Source organism: Pseudoliparis swirei, chromosome 22 (assembly GCF_029220125.1).
Source record: "Pseudoliparis swirei isolate HS2019 ecotype Mariana Trench chromosome 22, NWPU_hadal_v1, whole genome shotgun sequence".
Taxonomy (NCBI): domain Eukaryota; kingdom Metazoa; phylum Chordata; class Actinopteri; order Perciformes; family Liparidae; genus Pseudoliparis; species Pseudoliparis swirei.
The window spans coordinates 2,781,617-2,804,116 of NC_079409.1; the positions used below are offsets into that span (position 1 = coordinate 2,781,617).

The 22,500-nt window shown below is 44.5% G+C and overlaps 1 protein-coding gene across 1 annotated transcript in view; it reads left to right on the forward strand.

Annotated features, from left to right (window-relative positions):
- Positions 1 to 22,500, forward strand: part of gabbr1a (gamma-aminobutyric acid (GABA) B receptor, 1a) — a 65,637-nt gene that overhangs the window by 4,648 nt on the left and 38,489 nt on the right. Inside the window, 5 exon segments of the mRNA XM_056405878.1 lie at positions 1,282 to 1,420; positions 3,092 to 3,277; positions 5,291 to 5,308; positions 12,106 to 12,266; positions 21,500 to 21,634. Coding sequence (XP_056261853.1) covers positions 1,282 to 1,420; positions 3,092 to 3,277; positions 5,291 to 5,308; positions 12,106 to 12,266; positions 21,500 to 21,634 — 639 coding nt within the window.

Genomic DNA, 22,500 nt, shown 5'->3' on the forward strand with positions numbered 1-22,500 from the left:
ATGTTCACACAAAGCCTGCAGACATGTTGTAGAAACATGTTCTTCTGTTCCAGAGAAACTCGTCTGATAAACAAACATCAGAACTTTATTAAATAAATAATCACAACTTTGACTTCATGACGACGAGTTAAAAAAACATCAATCTTTCAAATGTAAACATAATTTACAAAAAAAGAGTAAAATCACCGTATTTTACTGCATTCAGGGTCATGATGTCTGTGCATGTCCATGCACACACACACACACACATAGACACACACATAGACACACACGCACACACACACATAGACACACACATAGACACACACACACACACACACATAGATAAACATAGACACACACACACATAGACACACACACACATAGACACACACATAGACACACACACACACACACATAGATAAACATAGACACACACACATAGACACACACACACACACATAGACACAGACACACACATAGACACACACATAGATAAACATAGACACACACACACATAGACACACACACACACACACACACACATAGACACACACACACACACACATAGATAAACATAGACACACACACACATAGACACACACACATAGACACACACATAGACACACACACACACATAGATAAACATAGACACACACACATAGACACACACACACATAGACACAGACACACATAGACACACATAGATAAACATAGACACACACACACATAGACACACACACACACACACACATAGACACACACACACACACACATAGATAAACATAGACACACACACACACACACACACACACACACACACACACACATAGACACACACACACACACACATAGACACACACACAGACACACACACACACAGACACACACACACACACACACACACATAGACACACACACACACATAGACACACACACACACACACACACAGACACACACATAGACACACACACATAGACACACACACATAGACACACACACACACACACACATAGACACACACACATAGACACACACACACATAGACACACACACATAGACACACACACACACTCACACACATTGCCAGCCATATGGCATCAAAGTCTCTTCCACTGAATGAGGAAACACTGTGATGGGAGAGCATCAATCAGGCCGTAATGTCCCTCTCTCTCCCTCTCTCTCTCCCTCTCTCTCTCTCCCTCTCCCTCCCTCTCTCTCTCTCTCTCTCTCTCTCTCTCTCTCTCTCTCTCTCTCTCTCTCTCTCCCTCCCTCTCCCTCTCTCTCTCTCCCTCTCTCAGATCCGCAGTGTGCAGATCCTCCCCGTGGATTATGAGATAGAATACATCTGCCGGGGGAACCGGGTGATCGTGGGGCCCAAGGTCAGGAAGTGCTTACCCGACGGCTCCTGGACGGACATGACGCTGAACAGCACGTGTCGTGAGTCCTCCTCCTCCTCGTCTTCCTCATCCCCTCTTTAATCCAGTCCTTCTCTCCTCTCCACCTCATCTCTTCTCAACCGCAAACTAATCATTGCGTATGGAAACATTTGCAGCACCAATAAACCCCCACAGTAAACTAGGAGTAAAGTAATCTTATGATATGTTGTCTACACATTCAGCTGTTATGGAGCATTGTGATGCATTCAATGACTCTTTTCTGGCCACCTGATGGATGCAGGTCGCCCTCTTTAAAGCTCGAGGGAGGTAACCAGCTCCTCTTCTGAGAGAGATAGATGTGCATGTATATATATATATATATATATATATATATATATATAACATTTATAAATACATATGTAAATATATTTTTATATATATATTTTAATATCTATATATATATTATTTATAAATACATATATAAATATATTAATATATATATATATATTATATGTATGAATATATATCTATATGTATATGTATATTTATAAATATATATATTTCTAAATAAATATATATTTATGAATAAATATATATATATTTATGAATGTATATATATGTATATTTATAAATATACATATATATATATTTAATGTGAATGATTACGTGTCTTCAGAAGGTTATTTTGGTGAGAAACACGGAGATGGAATTTATTTAAATTTGTCCACTTCACTTGGACTCGAGGGGGCGGAGCTGAACCCGAGCTGTAATTGATATGCTAATTATGACCGTTTGACCTTGACGGGTTGGGAGAGCAAACACACACACATGAGTTAGGAAGTCTTATTTTATTGTTTTTGCTTTGTGGATTTAATATATATATTTATAATATTTTTTTAATTTAATTTTTAATTTGTCAATATATAAATGCATATATATATATATATACATATATATATAAATGTATATTTATATATATATAAATACATATATACTGTATATATATTTATAAATATATATAATTATATATATACATATATATATAAATATATATATCTATCTCTCAATCAACGCTTTTATATATATATATATATATATATAAAGACATATATATATTTATAAATATATATATTTATATATACATATATATATTTATAAATATATATTTATATATATATCTCAATCAAAGCAGCTGCTGGCTGCAGACCTTCTCAGACTTCTTCTCCTTTTCCTCCGCCGCCACCAAAAAAAGTGATTTATTAATTTGTCGCTCGTCGTGTTTACAGAGACATTATTAAATATTTCTCCCCAGGCTGTTGGTCCTGATGAACGATGACGAGATGTTTAGTTACTAAATCCTAAATAACTAAAGCGTGCTGTAAGAGTGTCCACCATCGTGCTCACAGCACAGTGTGCACACACAGCAGGACACACACTGAGTGTGTAGTGCACTGCGACTGCAGAGGACAGCTGGGATGCCCACTGGATGAGCATGCACTTGAATGCATCGCAGCAGCTTTAAGTAATGCACCGTTGGAGGAAATGATTATGAATGCTGTAAAATTCAAATTCTCCTGAAATGAATCCTGCAGTACCGACACCAACCTCACGAGGCGTTATGACATCAATGTTTCCTTCTTCTCTTCCGAATCATGTTTGAGTTTCTGCTGTTTTCGCGTTTATCTTTTCTAATAGCTCTTGTTCTCTTTCTCGTGGTTCTCCGGTTCTCCAGTGCTGCTGTGCGCGCGGGTGTGGACGTCCCTGGAGAACGGCCGCGTGGCGGTGAAGCCCCCCGGCCCCCCGGTGGAGGGCACGGTACTGCACTACAGCTGCCACGCCGGCTTCATCCTGGAGGGACGCAACGTCAGCCACTGCACCAAGCTGGGCAAGTGGGACGTCCCCAAGCCCACCTGCCTCTGTGAGTGGCCCGGCCAGCGGCCAATCACAGGCCAGCTAACCAGATGCTGTTGCATGATGGGAAGACGTTTACTGTCGGGGTCTGCAGGCTGAAGGGGGGAAGCAGCCAGCGGACATTTGAACCACAGTAGTGGATGAGGAAGGAAGGAAGGAAGGAAGGACGGAAATCTTAGAAGGCCGACTGAGACCAAAACAACGCATTATAAGGAAGGAAGGAAGGAAGGAAGTAGATCTTAGGAGGCCGACTGAGGCAGAAACAATGTATTATAGGGAAAGAAGGAAGAAAGGAAGAAAGGAAGGAAGAAAGGAAGGAAGGAAGGATGGAGAGTTTAGGAGGCCGACTGAGACAGAAACAATGCATTATAAGAAAGGAAGAGAGGAAGGAAGGAAGGAGATCTTAGGAGGCCAACTAAAACCGAAAAAAGCAATATAAGGAAGGAAGGAAGGATAGAAGGAGATCTTAGGAGGTCGACTGAGACAAAAACAATGTAATATAAGGAAGGAAGGAGTTAAGGAAGGAAGGAAGGAAGGAGTGAAGGAAGGAAGGAAGGAAGGAAGGGCGACTGGGTCAGTGGTTAGCAGGGCGGTTGGGTTCACTTCCCGGCCTGGTCCATGTGTCCTTGAGCAAGACACTGAACCCGCAGCTGTTCTACGGTGCGTTCATGTAACATGTAAAGTGTCTGTAAGTTTCTTAAAAAACGCTTTTTAAATTATTATTATTATTATTAATTGAGTAGAAAACGAAAAAATCCCAAAAAGTGTCGCTGGTTCTTGTGAATCTGACTTATTATTCTTCAAAAAACATTGTTGAAAAAAATAATTAAGATTTTATTTTATTTTTTATTTGTATTAAGTAATCTGGAACTATTTATATGAATAATAATAATTAATTGTGTCGTCGACGTTTTCCAGCAGGAGAGACGACAGTTGAGCCGCTTTGGGAACTCGAGGTTTTAGAGATCATCACAAACACCTGCTCCCCCAACAGAGCAGCGCGTTGCTAGGCAATAAATGATCCGACCAATTACAGCGTAGATGCATGAGAGGCCCGTGTGTGTGTGTGTGTGTGTGTGGTTGGCACAGGTACAGGTACAACACCCCCTGCTGTCCCACACATTAAACCATACACACCGGATACAGTGAGATGAGTGTGAGCGGATATCAGTGATGTCATCGACACCCGAGGGTGCTCTCGCTCACAAGCAGGCGGCCGATCCGAGAAGATTTGCCCAAAATTCGGGACGAAGAAAACAAGGATTTTACTGGAAATGCGGATACGATGAGATTTGCCAATTGGTCATCGGAGGAGTTGGCATGGCAACACACTGAAGTTTCCACGGCAACGATTGTATTAAAAGAGATGAAAGAGGGACCTGCCAGGGGAATTTCTGTGTAATAATAATAAAAAGAAGCTCTAAGAAGTTTAAATGCTCTACAACTCACTCTGATTATTTAATTATTATATTAATTAATTATTATTACTTTTATAAAGAGATGAAAGAAGGACCTATCAGAGCCCAGGTGGACCGGGCAACTAAAAAAGCAGGTGACTTTTTGTGAAATAATCAAAATATTAAAAATAAGCAATAAGATGTTTAATTGTTTTAATTATTCTATGTTGTGGCTTTAGTAGCTACAATACATAAATATATATTTTAATTTGTTTTCGTCTATTTTGGTGGTAAGCTTGTAAATTACAGTAGGATAGGATATTACTATTCCATATATTACATAATCATATTTTACCACAGGATCCCAACTGCAGAGTAGTTATCAGGGCGACTTCAACGCGGTGTTGCTTCCCCCTAGTGGACGGAAATAATTAGATTTTTTTAGCTTTTACTGCACAAAATAACAAAAAAATGATACATTTGACGCGGTGAATAATTCAATTAAAAGAAAGATACCCCGTTAAGTTCTTGAGTACAATGACATGTTCCCTCTGTTTCCACTTGAAGTGATTTTTTGTTAATCAATTGATCTTTTTTCTTCTTTTTGTGTCTGCCGGACAAAGACGACAGAAACTACACAGGTAGGACCTTTCATTCATCTCTACACATCCTACTGCAGTGCGAGAGCTCACTGCGTGTATTATTGTATGATTGTGTGAATGAACCAGCCAGCATTTATTCATGTGTCAGTAAAACATAAAACTTTTGCACAAAAACGTGTTAAAAAACTAAACAAAAATTAAATTAAATGGGAAATTAAGGATGTATTTACTGAAAAGTGTATCCATATAACCTGAAATATCTCACCCAGATCATATATTTATATATATATATATATATATATATATATATATATCTTATAGCTGGGTGTAATGTAGCCGTTTAACTCACTTACTGTGCTGAAGATGCAATTCGTCCTGTGGCCACTAGAGGGCAGCAGCCGCCTGAAGCTGGAACAGAGAATCTGACGGTGGGCAAAGGAGTGAGAAACAAGATGATGGACACGTGTTCTGGAGGGTTCTGGGGGTTCTGGGGGGTTCTGGAGGGTTCTGGGGGTCTGGAGTGTTCTGGAGGGTTCTGGAGGGTTCTGGGGGGTTTGGAGGGTTCTGGAGTGTTCTGGAACGTTCTGGAGGGTTCTGGAGTATTCTGGAGTGTTCTAGGGGGTCTGGAGTGTTCTGGAGGGTTCTGGGGAGTCTGGAGGGTTCTGGGGGGGTCTGGAGTGTTCTGGGGGGTTCTTCGTCGTCGTGTAATATTCTCCCGAACCCAAAAGAACGACATGCGGTTTGTAAAAAGGTTGTTTATGGAGATAAAGAGTCAAAACGTGTGGTGAAGATGTGGTGAAGACATGGTGACGTAACACGTCTTTGAGTCACACGCTACACCCACGAAGGAATGATGACACAAACACACACCCCTCACACACATGCTGCTCATGACACACACACACACATTCACACTTAAACACACATACACACACAAACAAACTCACGCACACTTACACACACATACACACAGACACATACACAAACACACAGAAACACACTCACGCACACATACACACATGCACAAACACACACCCCTCAGACACATGCTGCTCATGGACACACACACACACACAAACACACTCACGCACACACACACACACACACACACACACACACATACAAACACACAAACACACTCATGCACACATACACAAGCACACATACACACACACACATACAAACACACGAACACACTCACGCACACATACACACATGCACAAACACACACACCTCACACACATGCTGCTCATGGACACACACAAACACACCCACGCACACACACAAACACACTCACGCACACACACATATACACATACACACACATACACACAAATGGGACATATGTCCCCTCCCAGTGGTTGCAGCAGAGACTACAACCCATCATGGCAGCTGGGTCATAAACTACAACCCCCACAGTCAGCCGGGTGGGCGGAGCCACGGCTGAGAGGCATCAGCTGATTACCTGAGAACAAAGGAGGAGGAGAGGATGGAGAGAATACTCATGTTTGATTTGTGTAATGGCTTTTCTGCCGGAGACACACACACACACACACACACACACACACACACACACACACACACACACACACACACATGGAGTTTCTATCTCACAAGTTGCTTTTCAAATGTCACGGAGAGACTTGACAAACACAATTAACCAGAGAACAGAAAATATACGTCTTCTGTCTCTATAGTGATCTCCTTCTAGCTCTCTCTCTATCTCTCTCTCTCTCTCTCCCTCTCGCCCCCCCCCCTCCCTCTCTCTCTCTCTCCATGTGCCATCACCACCCACTTACTGCCTCCTCAGCGGGGGAAAGGTTAATACCCTGCTCCTCCTGTCTGTGTCTGCTCTACCCGGTGTGTGAGTGTGTGTGTGTGTGTGTGTGTGTGTGTGTGTGTGTGTGTGTGTGAGTGTGTGTGTGTGTGTGTGTGTGAGTGTGTGTGAGTGTGTGTGTGTGTGTGTGTGTGTGTGTGTGTGTGTGTGTGTGTGTGTGTGTGTGTGTGTGTGTGTGTGTGTGTGTGTGTGTGTGAGTGTGTGTGTGTGTGTGTGTGTGTGTGTGTGTGTGTGTGTGTGTGTGTGTGTGTGTGTGTGTGTGTGTGTGTGTGTGTGTGTGTGTGTGTGTGTGTGTGTGTGTGTGTGTGTGTGTGTGTGTGTGTGTGTGTGTGTGTGTGTGTGTGTGTGTGTGTGTGTGTGTGTGTGTGTGTGTGTGTGTGTGTGTGTGTGTGTGAGTGTGTGTGTGTGTGTGTGTGTGTGTGTGTGTGTGTGTGTGTGTGTGTGTGTGTGTGTGTGTGTGTGTGTGTCTAGGTGTGTGTGTGTGTGTGTGTGTGTGTGTGTGTGTGTGTGTGTGTGTGTGTGTGTGTGTGTGTGTGTGTGTGTGTGTGTGAGAGAGTGTGTGAGTGTGTGAGTGTGTGTGTGTGTATCTCTGCATTCTGTTTCCTCCAGTGTAACAAAACCACCACCAGAGTCAGTTGAATCAAAGCAGAACGACATCTCTCTGTGTAAATACATACATCCCTCCTTCCTTCCTCCCTCCCTCCTCACTTCCTTCCTTCCTTCCTTCCCTCCTTCCTTCCTTCCTTTACTCCCTCCCTCCCCCTCCCTCCTTCATTCCTTAATTCCCTCCTTTCCTTCCTTCCTTTATTCCTTAATTCCCTCCTTTCCTTCCTTCCTTTACTCTCTCCCTCCCTCATACCTTCCTTCCTTTACTCCCTCCCACCTTCATTCCTCCCTCCCTCCTCACTTCCCTCTTTCCTTCCTTTACTCCCTCCCTCCTTTCATTCATTTCTTCCTTCCTTTACTCCCTCCCTCCTTCACTCCTCCCTCCTCACTTCCCTCTTTCCTTCCTTCCTTCAACCCTCCTCACTTCCCTCCCTCCCTCCCTCCCTCCTTCCTTCCTTCACTCCCTCCCTCCTTCATTCCTTCACTCCCTCCCTTCCTTCCTTCCTTCCCTCCCTCCCTCCCTCCACCTCTCCCAGGAAGAGAAACAGGCCCTTATCTTGAGGCGTGCAGCCTGCAGCCTCCTCCACACAGCAGGTCCTCGTCACCTCGTCACCTCGTCACAGCGGCACGTTGAAAACACGTCTGAAACACATAAAGTTCACGGCTGAATAATTGATGGCGTGTCGGACGGGTGCCGGCGAGGAAGAGGAGGAAGAGGAGGATGAGGAGGAAGAGGAGGAGGATGAGGAGGATGATCGCCGCCCTCACCTCCTTGTTAGCAGCTCTCTCTCCGCTCTGAGACGTCCTCATGATGAGGTTTGGGTGATGAAGCGAGCGACAGACTCCATCGTGCTTCAGACCAGAGGAATAATATAATAATAATAATAATAACAATAATATAATAATAATAATATCATAATAATAATATAATAATATAATTATAATAATATAATAATAATAATATCATAATAATAATAATATAATAATAGTATAATAATAATAATATCATAATATCATAATAATAATATAATAATAATATCATAATATAATAATAATAATATCATTATAATAATATCATAACAATAATAATACTAATTATAATATTATAATAATATTAAAATAATAATAATAACATAATAATGTTCTTCTTCTCTCCGTTTGCTGCTGTGAGTCATTTTCAAACAAATTCATCACACAATGTCACATTGAGACTAGAACGCTGAGCAGAGGAGACATTAAGGAACTCCTACCTTTCCTCCTTCCTTCCTTCTTTCCCTCCTTTCTTCCCTCCTTCCTTCCTTCCTTCCCTCCTTCAATTTGCATATAACACACACGAGTGTGTGTTATATGCAAAGTGTTTTCTTAGATTTCTTTGAACAAAAAACTAACAATCAGTCAATCATATTTAATTTTATTCTTATTTCTTGTGGTTATTTATTGTTATTTAATCAACTATTTACAATTATAACTTATTTATTTGTTTTTCATAATTCTAAATTATAATTATTGATTGTTGTGTGTACCTAGTACAGGAAGTGCAGACAGGACAAGAACAACAAAGAACAACAACAATATGTAATCATCATAACTATTAGAGGACATTTTGGGGCGTCTGTTGCCCCTCTAGTGACGTCAGGGGCCACTTCATATTATCAGGGGCCGTTTGGCCCCGCTGTGTGACAGGTGTGCAGGGAGCCCATCTCTCTTCCTACTTTCCCTCCTTCCTTCCATTCTTCCTTCCTACTTTCCCTCCTTCCTTCCCTCCTTCCCTCCTTCACTCCTTCCTTCCCTCCTTCCTTCCTTCCTTCCTTCCTTCCCTCCCTCTCTCAGCATACATTTTAGACTCCCTCTCTTTCCCTCTCTCTCCCTCCCTCCCTCTACCTCCCTCTCTCTCTCCCTCTCTCCCTCCCTCTCTCTCTCTCTCCCTATCTCTCCCTCTCTCTCTCTCCCTCTCTCTCTCTCTCCCTCTCTCTCTCTCTCTCTCTCTCCTCTCTCTCCTCTCTCTCTCTCTCTCTCGCTCCTCTCTCCTCTCTCTCTCTCTCCTCCCTCTCTCCCTCTCTCTCCTCTCTCCCCTCTCCCTCCCTCTCTCTCTCCTCCCCTCTCCCCTCTCCCTCCTCTCCCTCTCTCTCTCTCCCTCTCCTCTCTCTCCCTCTCTCTCCTCCCCTCTCTCCCTCTCTCTCCCTCTCTCTCTCCCTCTCTCTCTCCCTCTCTCTCTCTCCCTCTCTCCCTCTCTCTCCCCCTCTCCCATTCTCTCCCTCTCTCTCTCTCCCTCCCTCTACCTCTCTCTCTCCCTCTCTCTCCCCATCTCCCTTTCTCTCCCTCTCTCTCCCTCTCCCTCCCTCTACCTCTCTCTCTCCCTCCCTCTCTCTCTCTCCCCCTCTCTCTCTCGTTATCGATGTGCGGGTGCAGCAGCGTCTTCAGGCCCGTGTGTTACAACGAGGCTAAATGTCACATGTAAACAGTGTCAGCGGGATGTGAATGAGTATTGATCGCAATGATCGGCCCCGGATCAAAGACTGTGATCGGGGACGTCTCGGTGGACAGACGTGTGGACATGTGATGTGAGGACACTGTGGTCTCAGAGGCTCCGCCCACATGGTCACAGAGGCTCAGACCACGTGGGCGGAGCCTCTGAGACACCGCATGTTGGCCTCCTGCAGCCGGACGTATTGATCGGTGATCGGTTACGGACAACACATGTGAGCCGATGGTCGAGTGGTGGAGAGCAAAAGAGACAAAGAGGGATGAAGAAAAAAAGAAAGAGAGAGAGGGAGAGAGAGAGAGGGAGAGGTTGTGTGTCTTAAGCGCTGCGTGGAACTCCTTAGAAAACCTTTGAGGAGATCTTACCCAGAGCCCCTCCTCCCTCCCTCCTTCTTTCCTTCCTTCCTACTTTCCATCCTTCCTTCCTACTTTCCTTCCTTCCCTCCTTATTTCTTTCCTTCCTACTTTCCCTCCTTCCTACTTTCCTTCCTTCCTTCCCTCTTTCCTTCCTTCCTTCTTTCCTTCCTACTTTCCTTCCTTCCTTCCTTCTTACTTTCCCTCCTTCCTTCCCTCCTTCCTACTTTCCTTCCTTACTTCTTTCCTTCCTACTTTCCCTCCTTCCTACTTTCCTTCCTTCCTTCTTTCCTTCCTTCCTACTTTCCCTCCTTCCCTCCTTCCTTCTTTCCTTCCAATTTCCCTCCTTCTTTCCTTTTCTCCTTCTTTCATTCCTTCCTTCTTTCCTTCCTTCCTTCATTATTTTCTTCCTTCCTTCTTTCCTTCCTTTCTTTCTTCCTTCCTTCCTTCCCTCCCTTCTCCCTCCTCCCTTCCTGTTCCCAACCAGCTCCTCCTCCCTCACTCCCTCAGCATACATGTCAGACTCCCTCACACACACTCTCTCTATCTCTCTCTCCCTCCCTCCCTCTCTTCCTCCCTCCCTGCCTCTCTCCCTCCCTCTCTCTCCCTCTCTCTCCCTCCCTCCCTCTCGCTCTCTCCCTCTCTCTCTCCCCCTCCCTCTCTCTCCCTCCCTCCCTCTCTCTCTCCGCCTGCCGGTGCTGCAGTGGATCAGACGCAGAGCTCTGGCGCGCCATCGCTGCTTTTCTCTCGCGCGGCAAATGGTCTCATCTGTTGGAACCGGGCTGCGTTAAGAGAGGGGGAGGGGCGGAGGGGGGGGGCAATGCTTCCCGCGATGTTCCGCTGCTCCAGCTCTCACTGGCTGTGTTGTTGTTGTTTTATTTATATATATCGCTGCGGCTCCCAATCCGCGCTCATCTGACCGGATCGACGCGCGCGGCGCGGACTCCTCCCGCGTCTCGCTCGCGCGTCCTTTCTATTCCAATTTTTTTGGGGGGTCGGTGTATTTTTTCTTCTTCCACGCGCGCTCTGATATTCACGATCGATGTCCGCGCGCCGCGGTAGTTGAGCGCGTGGAGGGGGGATGTGGGTCGGACTGCGGGATCCAAACTTGACTGACGAGCATCTCGAGGCGAGCAGCGCGCGCGCGCGTGTCCTCAACGAGCCTGAACTGTGTTTGACTTGACGTGGAAACCCGAAGACATCCAGCGCGCCGTGATGCGTAATTACGCGTTCATGCGTTCTGCCCAAACGACTCCATCCATCCACTCCATCCGCCGAACACCTGCCGTTCAAAGTGAAGAGCTCGGCGCAGCCGTAGAGGAGCCGGACACGTGTTGAGCTCACTTTGTTTTTTAAAAACTTATAGCAACACAGTTCAGTTCAAAATAAATCTCACTTATTTAAACATCTAGCTCGCGCTGCGAGCCCCCGGCTCCCCCGCTGAGCTCACCTGGACCCAGCATGGTGGCGGTGGCGGTCCGCGGGAGTCCTCCGCTGCTCCTCCGGGCGTCTCTCATCGCCCTCCTCCTCCTCCTCTCGTGGCCTCGGCCGTCCTCAGGCAAGAAGAAGCTGTACATCGGCGCGCTGTTCCCCATGAGCGGCGGCTGGCCGGGGGGCCAGGCCTGCATGCCCTCCGCCCAGATGGCCCTGGACCTGGTGAACAACCGGAGCGACATCCTGCCGGACTACGAGCTGGAGCTGATCCACTACGACAGCATGGTGAGTGCACATGCGTGGCTGGAGGAGGTGTCAGTCATGTGGAGGGGGGGGGGGGTCTCATCATCTGGAGAGGCATCATGACTCTGTTGTGTCTGTTCCACCTACATCCCCTCTGTGTCTGTTTGTTTCCTCTCTGCTCTGAAACAAAGCTTTTATGACTTCATGGAGCTTTTTAAAATGTTTTATTTGTACGTCGGCGGGTTTGTTTAAATGTCACTTTACCCAAAAAACGTCAGCGGCACGAGGCTGAGAGTCCAGGAGCCTCGAGTCAGGCGTCTCAAAGAGCAGCTTTTCCTATGAAAAGGTCACCCCGATAACGAGCCCTCAAGTCCTCACTCTGCCTCACAAAGGGGACCACACACACACACACACACCACACACACACACACACACACACACACACCTCCTGCTTGTTGCTCATCAATCATTAATCACGGTGGTATTTTAAAATGTCAACATTATCAACTACTATAAAATCCAATATCCGCCCCCCCGACTGGTTTCATTTCCCCCGGCTGCCCCAGATTACACCACCCACTGCACCCACGTAGACTTTAATTAAAAAGCACATTATCTCTCTCCGTTAGAGAGAGAGAAAAGAAGACAAAGACTAAGAAGAAGAAGAAGAAGCTCTCTTTCTAAGCCGCGTTGCTTATTGTCCTATAAATACCACTCTCTACGTTTTCTGAGCCATCTTCTTCCCATCGACGGGAGACGTATGAAAAACAATTACTGCCTCTCTCCCCTCGGCGGGGTCGTTATCCATCACGCCGCAGCACGCGGCGCCCGGAGAGCACCGGGCCACCAAACGGTTAACCGGTTAGAAATGTGCTATACGAGCTTTATTCTGATTGGTGTACACGGCTCTGCATTGGAATCCTGTTAAACAGAATATAGCAGGGGGGAGAGAGCAAACGTGTGTGTGTGCATGTGTGTGTGAGAGAGAAAGAGAGATGGAGAGAGAGAGACAGAGTTGGCATGGCAACAGTTGCTCTTGAAGCAACACCACAGAAACAAATAAGATTTCAGCTCCGTGAAAATATGTGTGCGCATTGATATGCCGGATGTAGGCAGAGCTGATGGAACACGGTGTGTGTGTGTGCGTGTGTGTGTCCCCGATGAGTGTCACAGACGAAAACGTGTGTGTGCGTCCTCTGATTACACGTGTAGCGGAGCGGGGCCCGATGTGGCACGAACATAAAGATACAACCGGCACGAGCAGATTTCAGAGGGATTGAAGGAGGTGGGGGTGGGGGGGGGGGGTAACATCTCCCCTCGTGCTTCAGGAGTCAGTGGCGCCTCCGGCTCGATAACTAGATGCAGATCCTCTGGATCGCTCACATGAGGCGGCTGTAACGCCGTCTGAGCGACGAGCGGCTCATTCCTCCGAGTTAAGTCCAGGAGGGAATTTATTGCTGTAGTTTTCGGAATTTCAAAAACACATTTTTTTACCTCCTCATTGCAAACGCGCTTCACCTGGCTGGAGTAGTAATGAGGGTCTTACTCACTGAGAGTTTATATAAGCAATTATACGAAGAGGGACTAATTCCTCTGTGATATTTACGAGCAATTATGTTATGATGCCTCAGCGAGAGCAAATCTCCACCTTTTGAGTGATTCTCCACCTCGTTTAAGATCAGCTGTTCCGTTGTTTGCGTCTGAAGCTCGAGGCCGGAGGAGCAGCAGAGTCTCTTGACCTGAATTCATCACCATGAGGAACTTTTTCATCGCGTCTTTCAAGTCTGAGCACGAGCCACGCTGCCAGAGTACACGTGTATTATCTGAGGAATCGGAAATACAGGAAAATTTATGATTTACTCTCTGAATTACGCAATGATTTAAGTTAGTGACGGACGCTCCCTGGATGGAGATGCAATGACGTCGTGACAGCAGCAGGTGGAACGCAACGAGCATACATACTGTAACATATCGTAGTATATCGTAACATATTGTAATATATCGTAACATATTGTAACATATTGTAACATATCGTAACATACCGTATCAAATCGTATAATATTGTAACATATCGTATAATATCGTAACATATCGTAACATATCGTAACATTCCGTATCAAATCGTATAATATCGTAACATATCATAACATATCGTAACATAACGTAATATATTGAAACATATCGTAACATAACGTAACATATCGTAACATAACGTAACATATCGTAACATACCTTTACATATTGTAACATATCGTAACATATCGTAACATATCGTAACATACCGTTACATAACGTATGATCGTAACATAGTTTATTTATTTTGTGTATGTAGTTAACGTTTTTTTGCTCCGTTAGATGAAGACAAAGTAAAGAATGATCTTGTGTTGTTCTTCGTTCTGCATCTCTTCAGCTCAACCAAGAACCACGACGACGGATCGGCTAAAGTTTGACTCGTGTCCTCGTCACCATCGTGTCACATTCATGGGGCTCAACACTTAATCGCGGCCTGTCCCTTTAAGGGAGGCAGACACCCTGTGGTAGCAGAGCGGCTTGTTTCTCTGCTTTATTCTGGCGACAGCATCCGACTATTTACAGCCTTCTGAGATCCACACATACACACACACACACACACACACATGCGTGCAGACACACACTCTCCGCGCAGGCCGTTGCCATGGATACATCAAAGCCGAGACTGCAAACTTTGATCAATTATTAACAGTGATGGAGGGAGACAGTGGCGAAGCAGAGAGGTGGTGTAACGAGGTGCTTCCCCTCGCTCGCTCGTCCCTCATTTTAATTGGCCGCTGTGACTTCTCCACGCTCGCCAGGTTTCACCGCCGGTCCACACGCGTGTCACGCCGCGGTGCTACGAGCCTGAATCCGGCCGCCAGATGTAATTAGGATAAAATGAGGAGATGTATTTATACATGAATGCTTTAGGTTGCAACACGTAGGCCGGTCCCTCGGGGCCCCGGATCCCCTCTTCAAACTCTTTTTGTTTATTCAACCTGGAGTGTGATTAGAGTGTTCTGACAAGCGTCTCCTCCGCACGCCGTACATCGGGTTTCTATCACACGTCCTCGCCAGCTGGGTTTGACTGCATGGGCACGTGAACCCTCTGGGCTCCTCCCACGCACATTAAAACAAAAATAACTTCAATTCTTTAGCTTTAGGGTCCATATTATCTCTTTACGCTTGTGCCTTAGGACAATTGGGCCTCATTATAGAGAGAGCTGAGATTGTTTTGCAATTTTCTACGTCAAACACACAAGCGTGTGTGTGTGTGTGTGTGTGTGTGTGTCATATGCAAAGTGGCTTTAAAAGGTGAATTTCCCCTTTTTAATTTTTTACATTTTTAATTGATTAAGACAAAAGTAGAACAAAACCACATTTTAATTAATTAAAACAAAATGTTATTAATGAATACAAAATGAAATACATCTTTAAATGTGTATATATTGTATATATATATACATATTTATTTTTTGTATGAATATTTTGTATTTGTTATTAATTAATAACAAATTTGAAATATAAAATCGATAAAATGACCCCAGAGAGTTAAGGACAGCAGTGTTATCGGCTTCGGGGGATTTCAGCACCAAGGACAGCGGCAGAGGTGGAGGTGCGCCGGTGTGCGTGCGTGCGTGCGTGCGTGTGTGTGTGTGTGTGTGTGCGTGCGTGTGTGTGTGTGCACATGTAGCAGCATGTGTGCATCTTTTGTGACGGGGACACACAGCTGCACTGATCTTTTTGTCTGTGTGTGTGTGTGTGTCGACCTTTGTGAGCACTAACCTGAGTTCACCTTCAGGACGGCGTCAGGGTCGGGGTTCGGGATTCGGGATTTTATATTTAATTTTGTTATTATCTCTATTTAAAAGGGGCCATGTACAGTTAAAACATAAATGTCACCATGCACTCAGCAGATTGTAGCTTCAGATCATTTGCATCTGTCGTCCCTTGACAGACCATAATAAACATAAAACAATAATAAACATACAACAATAACAAACATAAAATTAAAATAAAACAATCACAAAAATAACACAATAATAAACATGAAACAATAATAAACACAAAACAATAACAACCATAAAACAATAACAAACATAAAATAAAACAAAAATAAAACAATAACTAACAAAAACAATACCTATTAGAAAACCATAACACACATAAAACAATAAAAAAAATCACAATAACATATAAAACAATAACACACAGTACAGGATGAGACACTACAACAGTATATATGTGGTAAGAAGAACACACAATACACACAATGCAGAGCTACAGTACAGCACATTAAAAGTAATTAATAAAAACCATTAAAAGTAATTTATAAAACCATTAAAAGTAATTTATAAAACAAATTAAAAGTATTTAATAAAAAACATAAGAAGTAATTAATAAAACAAATTAAAAGTATTTAATAAAAAACATAAGAAATAATTAATAAAACAGGGATGCGTCGCGTCAAGGAGTGTCCTCTCAAAGGTAGACGTACAAGTGTGTCTGTGTGTGTGTGTGTGAGGGCCGTCAATCCAGGCGCTCTTCTAGGACTAGGACAGAAAGTGGAAAAGCCGATGGCTCCAGGGGGTTGTAAAAGACCTCCATGAATAGCAGAGCTTCTTCACCTTTACGGCCTGCTCCTCTCGTGTGTTTCCAGCAGGGATCTCCTTCGCTCCTTCACCTCTCGCTGCCCCGTGTTTCCTGTTTGTTAGCAACGGTTTTTACCCTTTTTCTCATCTCGTCAAAAGCCTCGGCTCAGGGATGGAGTCTGAAGGATGCTGTTCAAGAATAGAGCGCCGGAACATTCCTGGACCTCTGAAACACTGCGTTCACTCCTGTGTGCCAGCTGTTGCACTTCTGGTGCTAAAGTATATTATATTATATATATATATAGATATATATATCTATATATATATATACTGTATACAGGACTGTCTCAGAAAATTAGAATATTGTGATGAAGTTCTTTATTTTCTGTAATGCAAAACAAACGTCATGCATTCTGGATTCATTACAAATCAACTGAAATATTGCAAGCCTTTTATTCTGATTTATTGCTGATTATGGTTTACAGCTTAAGAAAACTCAAATATCCTATCTCTAAATATTAGAATATCATGAAAAAGTATACTAGTAGGGTATTAAACAAATCATTTGAATTGTCTAATTAACTCGAAACACCTGCAAGGGTTTCCTGAGCCTTGACAAACACTCAGCTGTTATAAATCTTTTTTTTTACTTGGTCTGAGGAAATATTAAAATTTTATGAGATAGGATTTTAGAGTTTTCTTAAGCTGTAAGCCATAATCAGCAATATTAAAAGAATAAAAGGCTTGCAATATTTCAGTTGATTTGTAATGAATCCAGAATGCATGACATTTTTGTTTTTTTAATTGCATTACAGAAAATAAAGAACTTTATCACAATATTCTAATTTTCTGAGACAGTCCTGTATATAATAATATATTATATGTGATATATAAGTATTACGGGAAATCTGACCCCTAGGGTCCAAATACCTAAGGCAGAATTAGAGCGTTTGAAGGGTGTTTGTCCACTAGCGGTCGATTTGTAATTTTTTAAAAAGTATATTATATACAGTATATACTAATTTATTTATTTTTTATTAATGAATACAAAATGTAATACATTAGAAACAAATACAAAATTTGTATATATATATATACAGGACTGTCTCAGAAAATTAGAATATTGTGATGAAGTTCTTTATTTTCTGTAATGCAATTAAAAAAACAAAAATGTCATGCATTCTGGATTCATTACAAATCAACTGAAATATTGCAAGCCTTTTATTCTGATTTATTGCTGATTATGGCTTACAGCTTAAGAAAACTCAAATATCCTATCTCTAAATATTAGAATATCATGAAAAAGTATACTAGTAGGGTATTAAACAAATCACTTGAATTGTCTAATTAACTCGAAACACCTGCAAGGGTTTCCTGAGCCTTGACAAACACTCAGCTGTTATAAATCTTTTTTTTACTTGGTCTGAGGAAATATTAACATTTTATGAGATAGGATTTTAGAGTTTTCTTAAGCTGTAAGCCATAATCAGCAATATTTAAAAAAATAAAAGGCTTGCAATATTTCAGTTGATTTGTAATGAATCCAGAATGCATGACATTTTTGTTTTTTTAATTGCATTACAGAAAATAAAGAACTTTATCACAATATTCTAATTTTCTGAGACAGTCCTGTATATATATATATATATACCAACAACCTCCAGAAGGATATAAAAATGGTTCCCGTGCGTCAGAGATCTCACAGGGAGCTTCGTTTGTGACGAGGCAGAAGGAAACCGACGGGCCGCGGAGGGGAGGAGGTGGAGAGGGGGAGACGGAGGGGGGGAGGCGGAGAGGAGGAGACGGAGGGGGGGAGGCGGAGAGGGGGAGGCGGAGAGGAGGAGACGGAGGGGAGGAGGCGGAGGGGGGGAGACGGAGGGGGGGAGGCGGAGGGGAGGAGGCGGTCTGTGAAATCAGCCCGGGAGTGAGTGATTGATCGGGAGGGAGACCGGCACCCCCCCCCCCCCTCTCTAATACTTCTGGAGTGTAAATGAAAACACGAGACCCGCACGTCTCTGAACCTTCATCCCTTTGTTTCTTTTGACCAGTCGGCTGTATCGGTCACATGACACGCACGTGCACGTGCGTGTCATGTGACTCCGGTTACACGTGCACGCTCTCCCCGTACCGACATGTAGTTTACACAGAGCGGGGCAGGAGTCGAGGTTTATTTACGAGCTTCCTTAAATCAAAATCTATGGTTCAGTGTATCTGATGACCTCTGTGACCTCTGTGACCTCTATGCTGGGGGCCTGAGGCGTCACCATCCTGAATCTCCGAACCAAGCGGTTTAATGTTGGGCGGTGCGGCCGCCGGGTCGAATGAAGTACACATGAAATAAAAAATATTAAATAACATTCTGTCCATCGTGTTATAAAAATCTTTCACCCAATTATTTCCCCACCTCAGCGTTTAAGAAGAAGAGAAACGACTCGAGGATTTAACGTATTTATGAATATAAGAATGATTTCCTATAAATTATTGATTGTATCTTAAATATAAATTGTTAAATATGTATTGATAGAAAGGTGAATAGGTTGCGTAATGAATACATATTAATAATAAAGGAGTGGAGGCAGGACCTCACCGCAGGGGGCGGAGCTGTGACCTCTACTCGCCCTCAGAGGTCACCTTGACGACGCTCTGAAGGTCGTCATGGGGCCACCTCTACTCCACCTCTACTCCACCTCTATTCCGCCTCTACTCCGCCTCTACTCCACCTCTATTCCACCTCTACTTCACCTCTACTCCGCCTCTACTTCACCTCTACTTCACCTCTACTCCACCTCTACTCCACCTCTACTCCGCCTCTACTCCACCTCTACTCCGCCTCTACTCCGCCTCTACTCCACCTCTACTCCACCTCTACTCCACCTCTACTCCACATCTACTCCACCTCTACTCCACCTCTACTCCACCTCTACTCCGCCTCTACTCCACCTCTACTCCGCCTCTACTCCACCTCTATTCCACCTCTACTCCACCTCTACTCCACCTCTATTCCGCCTCTACTCCGCCTCTACTCCACCTCTATTCCACCTCTACTCCACCTCTATTCCACCTCTATTCCACCTCTACTCCACCTCTACTCCACATATACTCCACCTCTATTCCACCTCTACTCCGCATCTACTCCACCTCTACTCCACCTCTACTGCACCTCTACTCCACCTCTACTACACATCTACTACACCTCTACTCCACCTCTATTCCACCTCTATTCCACCTCTACTCCACCTCTACTCCACATATACTCCACCTCTACTCCGCCTCTACTCCACCTCTATTCCACCTCTACTCCACATATACTCCACCTCTATTCCACATATACTCCACCTCTACCCTGCCTCTACTCCACCTCTACTCCACCTCTATTCCACCTCTACTCCACCTCTATTCCACCTCTACTCCACCTCTACTCCACCTCTACTCCACCTCTACTACACCTCTATTCCACCTCTACTCCACCTCTACTCCACATATACTCCACCTCTACTCCACCTCTATTCCACCTCTACTCCACATATACTCCACCTCTACTCCACCTCTACTACACCTCTATTCCACCTCTACTCCACCTCTATTCCACCTCTATTCCACCTCTATTCCACCTCTATTCCACCTCTACTCCACCTCTACTACACCTCTATTCCACCTCTACTACACCTCTATTCCACCTCTATTCCACCTCTACTCCACCTCTATTCCACCTCTATTCCACCTCTATTCCACCTCTATTCCACCTCTACTCCACCTCTACTACACCTCTATTCCACCTCTATTCCACCTCTACTCCACCTCTATTCCACCTCTACTCCACCTCTATTCCACCTCTACTCCACCTCCTGCACATGTTTCCTGGTTCTGGAGGAGAGATTACCTTCAGAGGGCCGAGGCCCCCCCCCCCCCCATCTAATCAGAAGCCGTATTGGTCGCCGCCGTCATCGGCCACGGTCCAGATTGTTTGTGACACTCGTCCTGAGTGTGTTCTCTTCAAACTGTCGTCTCCTCCTCCTCCTCCTCCTCCTCCTCCTCTTCGGCGGATCGGAGGAGGTGTCGGGCCTGTTTATCGGTGATTCTGATGAGCGGCGCCGGTCGGTGGATCCGTGGTGATGACTCTGTTTAGCTGCTGTCTGTGAACTCTTCTCTTTGTTTACTCTTGTTTACTCCCCCCTCCCTCCATCTTGATCTTGTCTGTATTGTTATTTGCGTTTACGTCATCCTCGTCTTCCTCATCTTCCTCGTCTCCCTCCTCTTCCTCGTCTTTTCTCTATATTGGCTTCTTTCTCGGCCGTTTCCCTTCACTTTATCTCCTCTGTTTTATTCTTTCTCTTTCTGTTTACTGCCCCCCCCATCATCCCCTGCTCCCTTCCTTATCTCTACCATTTCCCCTGCTCTGATTTATTTCCCCCCTCCCCCTCCCTCTCTCTCTCTCTCCCTCCCTCTCTCCCTCCCTTCCCTTTCCTCTCTCTCCCTCTTCCTCTCTCTCCCTCTCTTTCTCTGTCCCTCTCTTTCTCTCCCTCTCTTTCTCTCTCCCTCTCTCCCTCCCTCTCTCCCTCCCTTCCCTTTCCTCTCCCTCTCTTTCTCTCTCCCTCCCTCCCTCTCTTTCTCTCTCCCTCTCTACTTCCCTCTCTCCCTCCCTTCCCTTTCCTCTCTCCCCCCCCCCCCCAGTGTGACCCCGGCGAGGCGACCAAGCTGCTGTACGACCTCCTCTACACGGAGCCCATCAAGATCGTCCTGCTGCCGGGATGCAGCGGCGTGTCCACGCTGGTGGCCGAGGCGGCGCGCATGTGGAACCTCATCGTGGTGCGTGGAGCTCTCACACACACACACACACACACACACACACACACACACACACACACACACACACACACACACACACACACACACACACACACACACACACACACACACACATACTGATTTTTTGTTTTCCATCCCAAGTTATTTGAGCCCAGATTGCACAACCAAGAGGTGTGAGACACGTCTACGTGACCTCCCATGAGCACACACACACACACACACACACAAGGTGCACGTATTTTTAGACGTGACTATTTATTTAATTTAATCTCCTTTGCCCATAAACATTAAGGCATGGTGATGCTTATATAAACGCTTTGCGTGTTAATTATATATAAATATATATAAATATATATAAATATATCTTCTCCTTCTCTTTCTGCACCTGTTCATCTCGATTGTCTCATCATCTCCTCGGATTACAGATTACAGACTACCGACTACAGACTACATATTACAGATTACAGACTACAGATTACCGACTTCCGATTACAGACTACAGATTACAGACTACAGATTACAGACTACAGACTACCAAAGTACTGAGGAACTCACTGCAGAGATAATGTGTTTGTGTTTTAGAAGCTTTAAAAACAATGTTTTTATTTGTTGTGTTTGTAACAACAGAAATGTGTGTGTGTATGCGTGTGTGTCTATGTATGTGTGTGTTTGTGTGCGTGGGTGTGTGTTTGTGTGCATGTATGTATATGTTTGTGTGTGTGTATGTATGTGTGTGTATGTATGTGTGTGTGTCTGTGTGTGTGTGTGTGTATGTGTGTGTATGTGTGTGTAGGTGTGTGTGTGTGTGTGTGTGTATGTATGTATGTGTGTGTAGGTGTGGATGTGTGTGTATGTGTGTGTAGGTG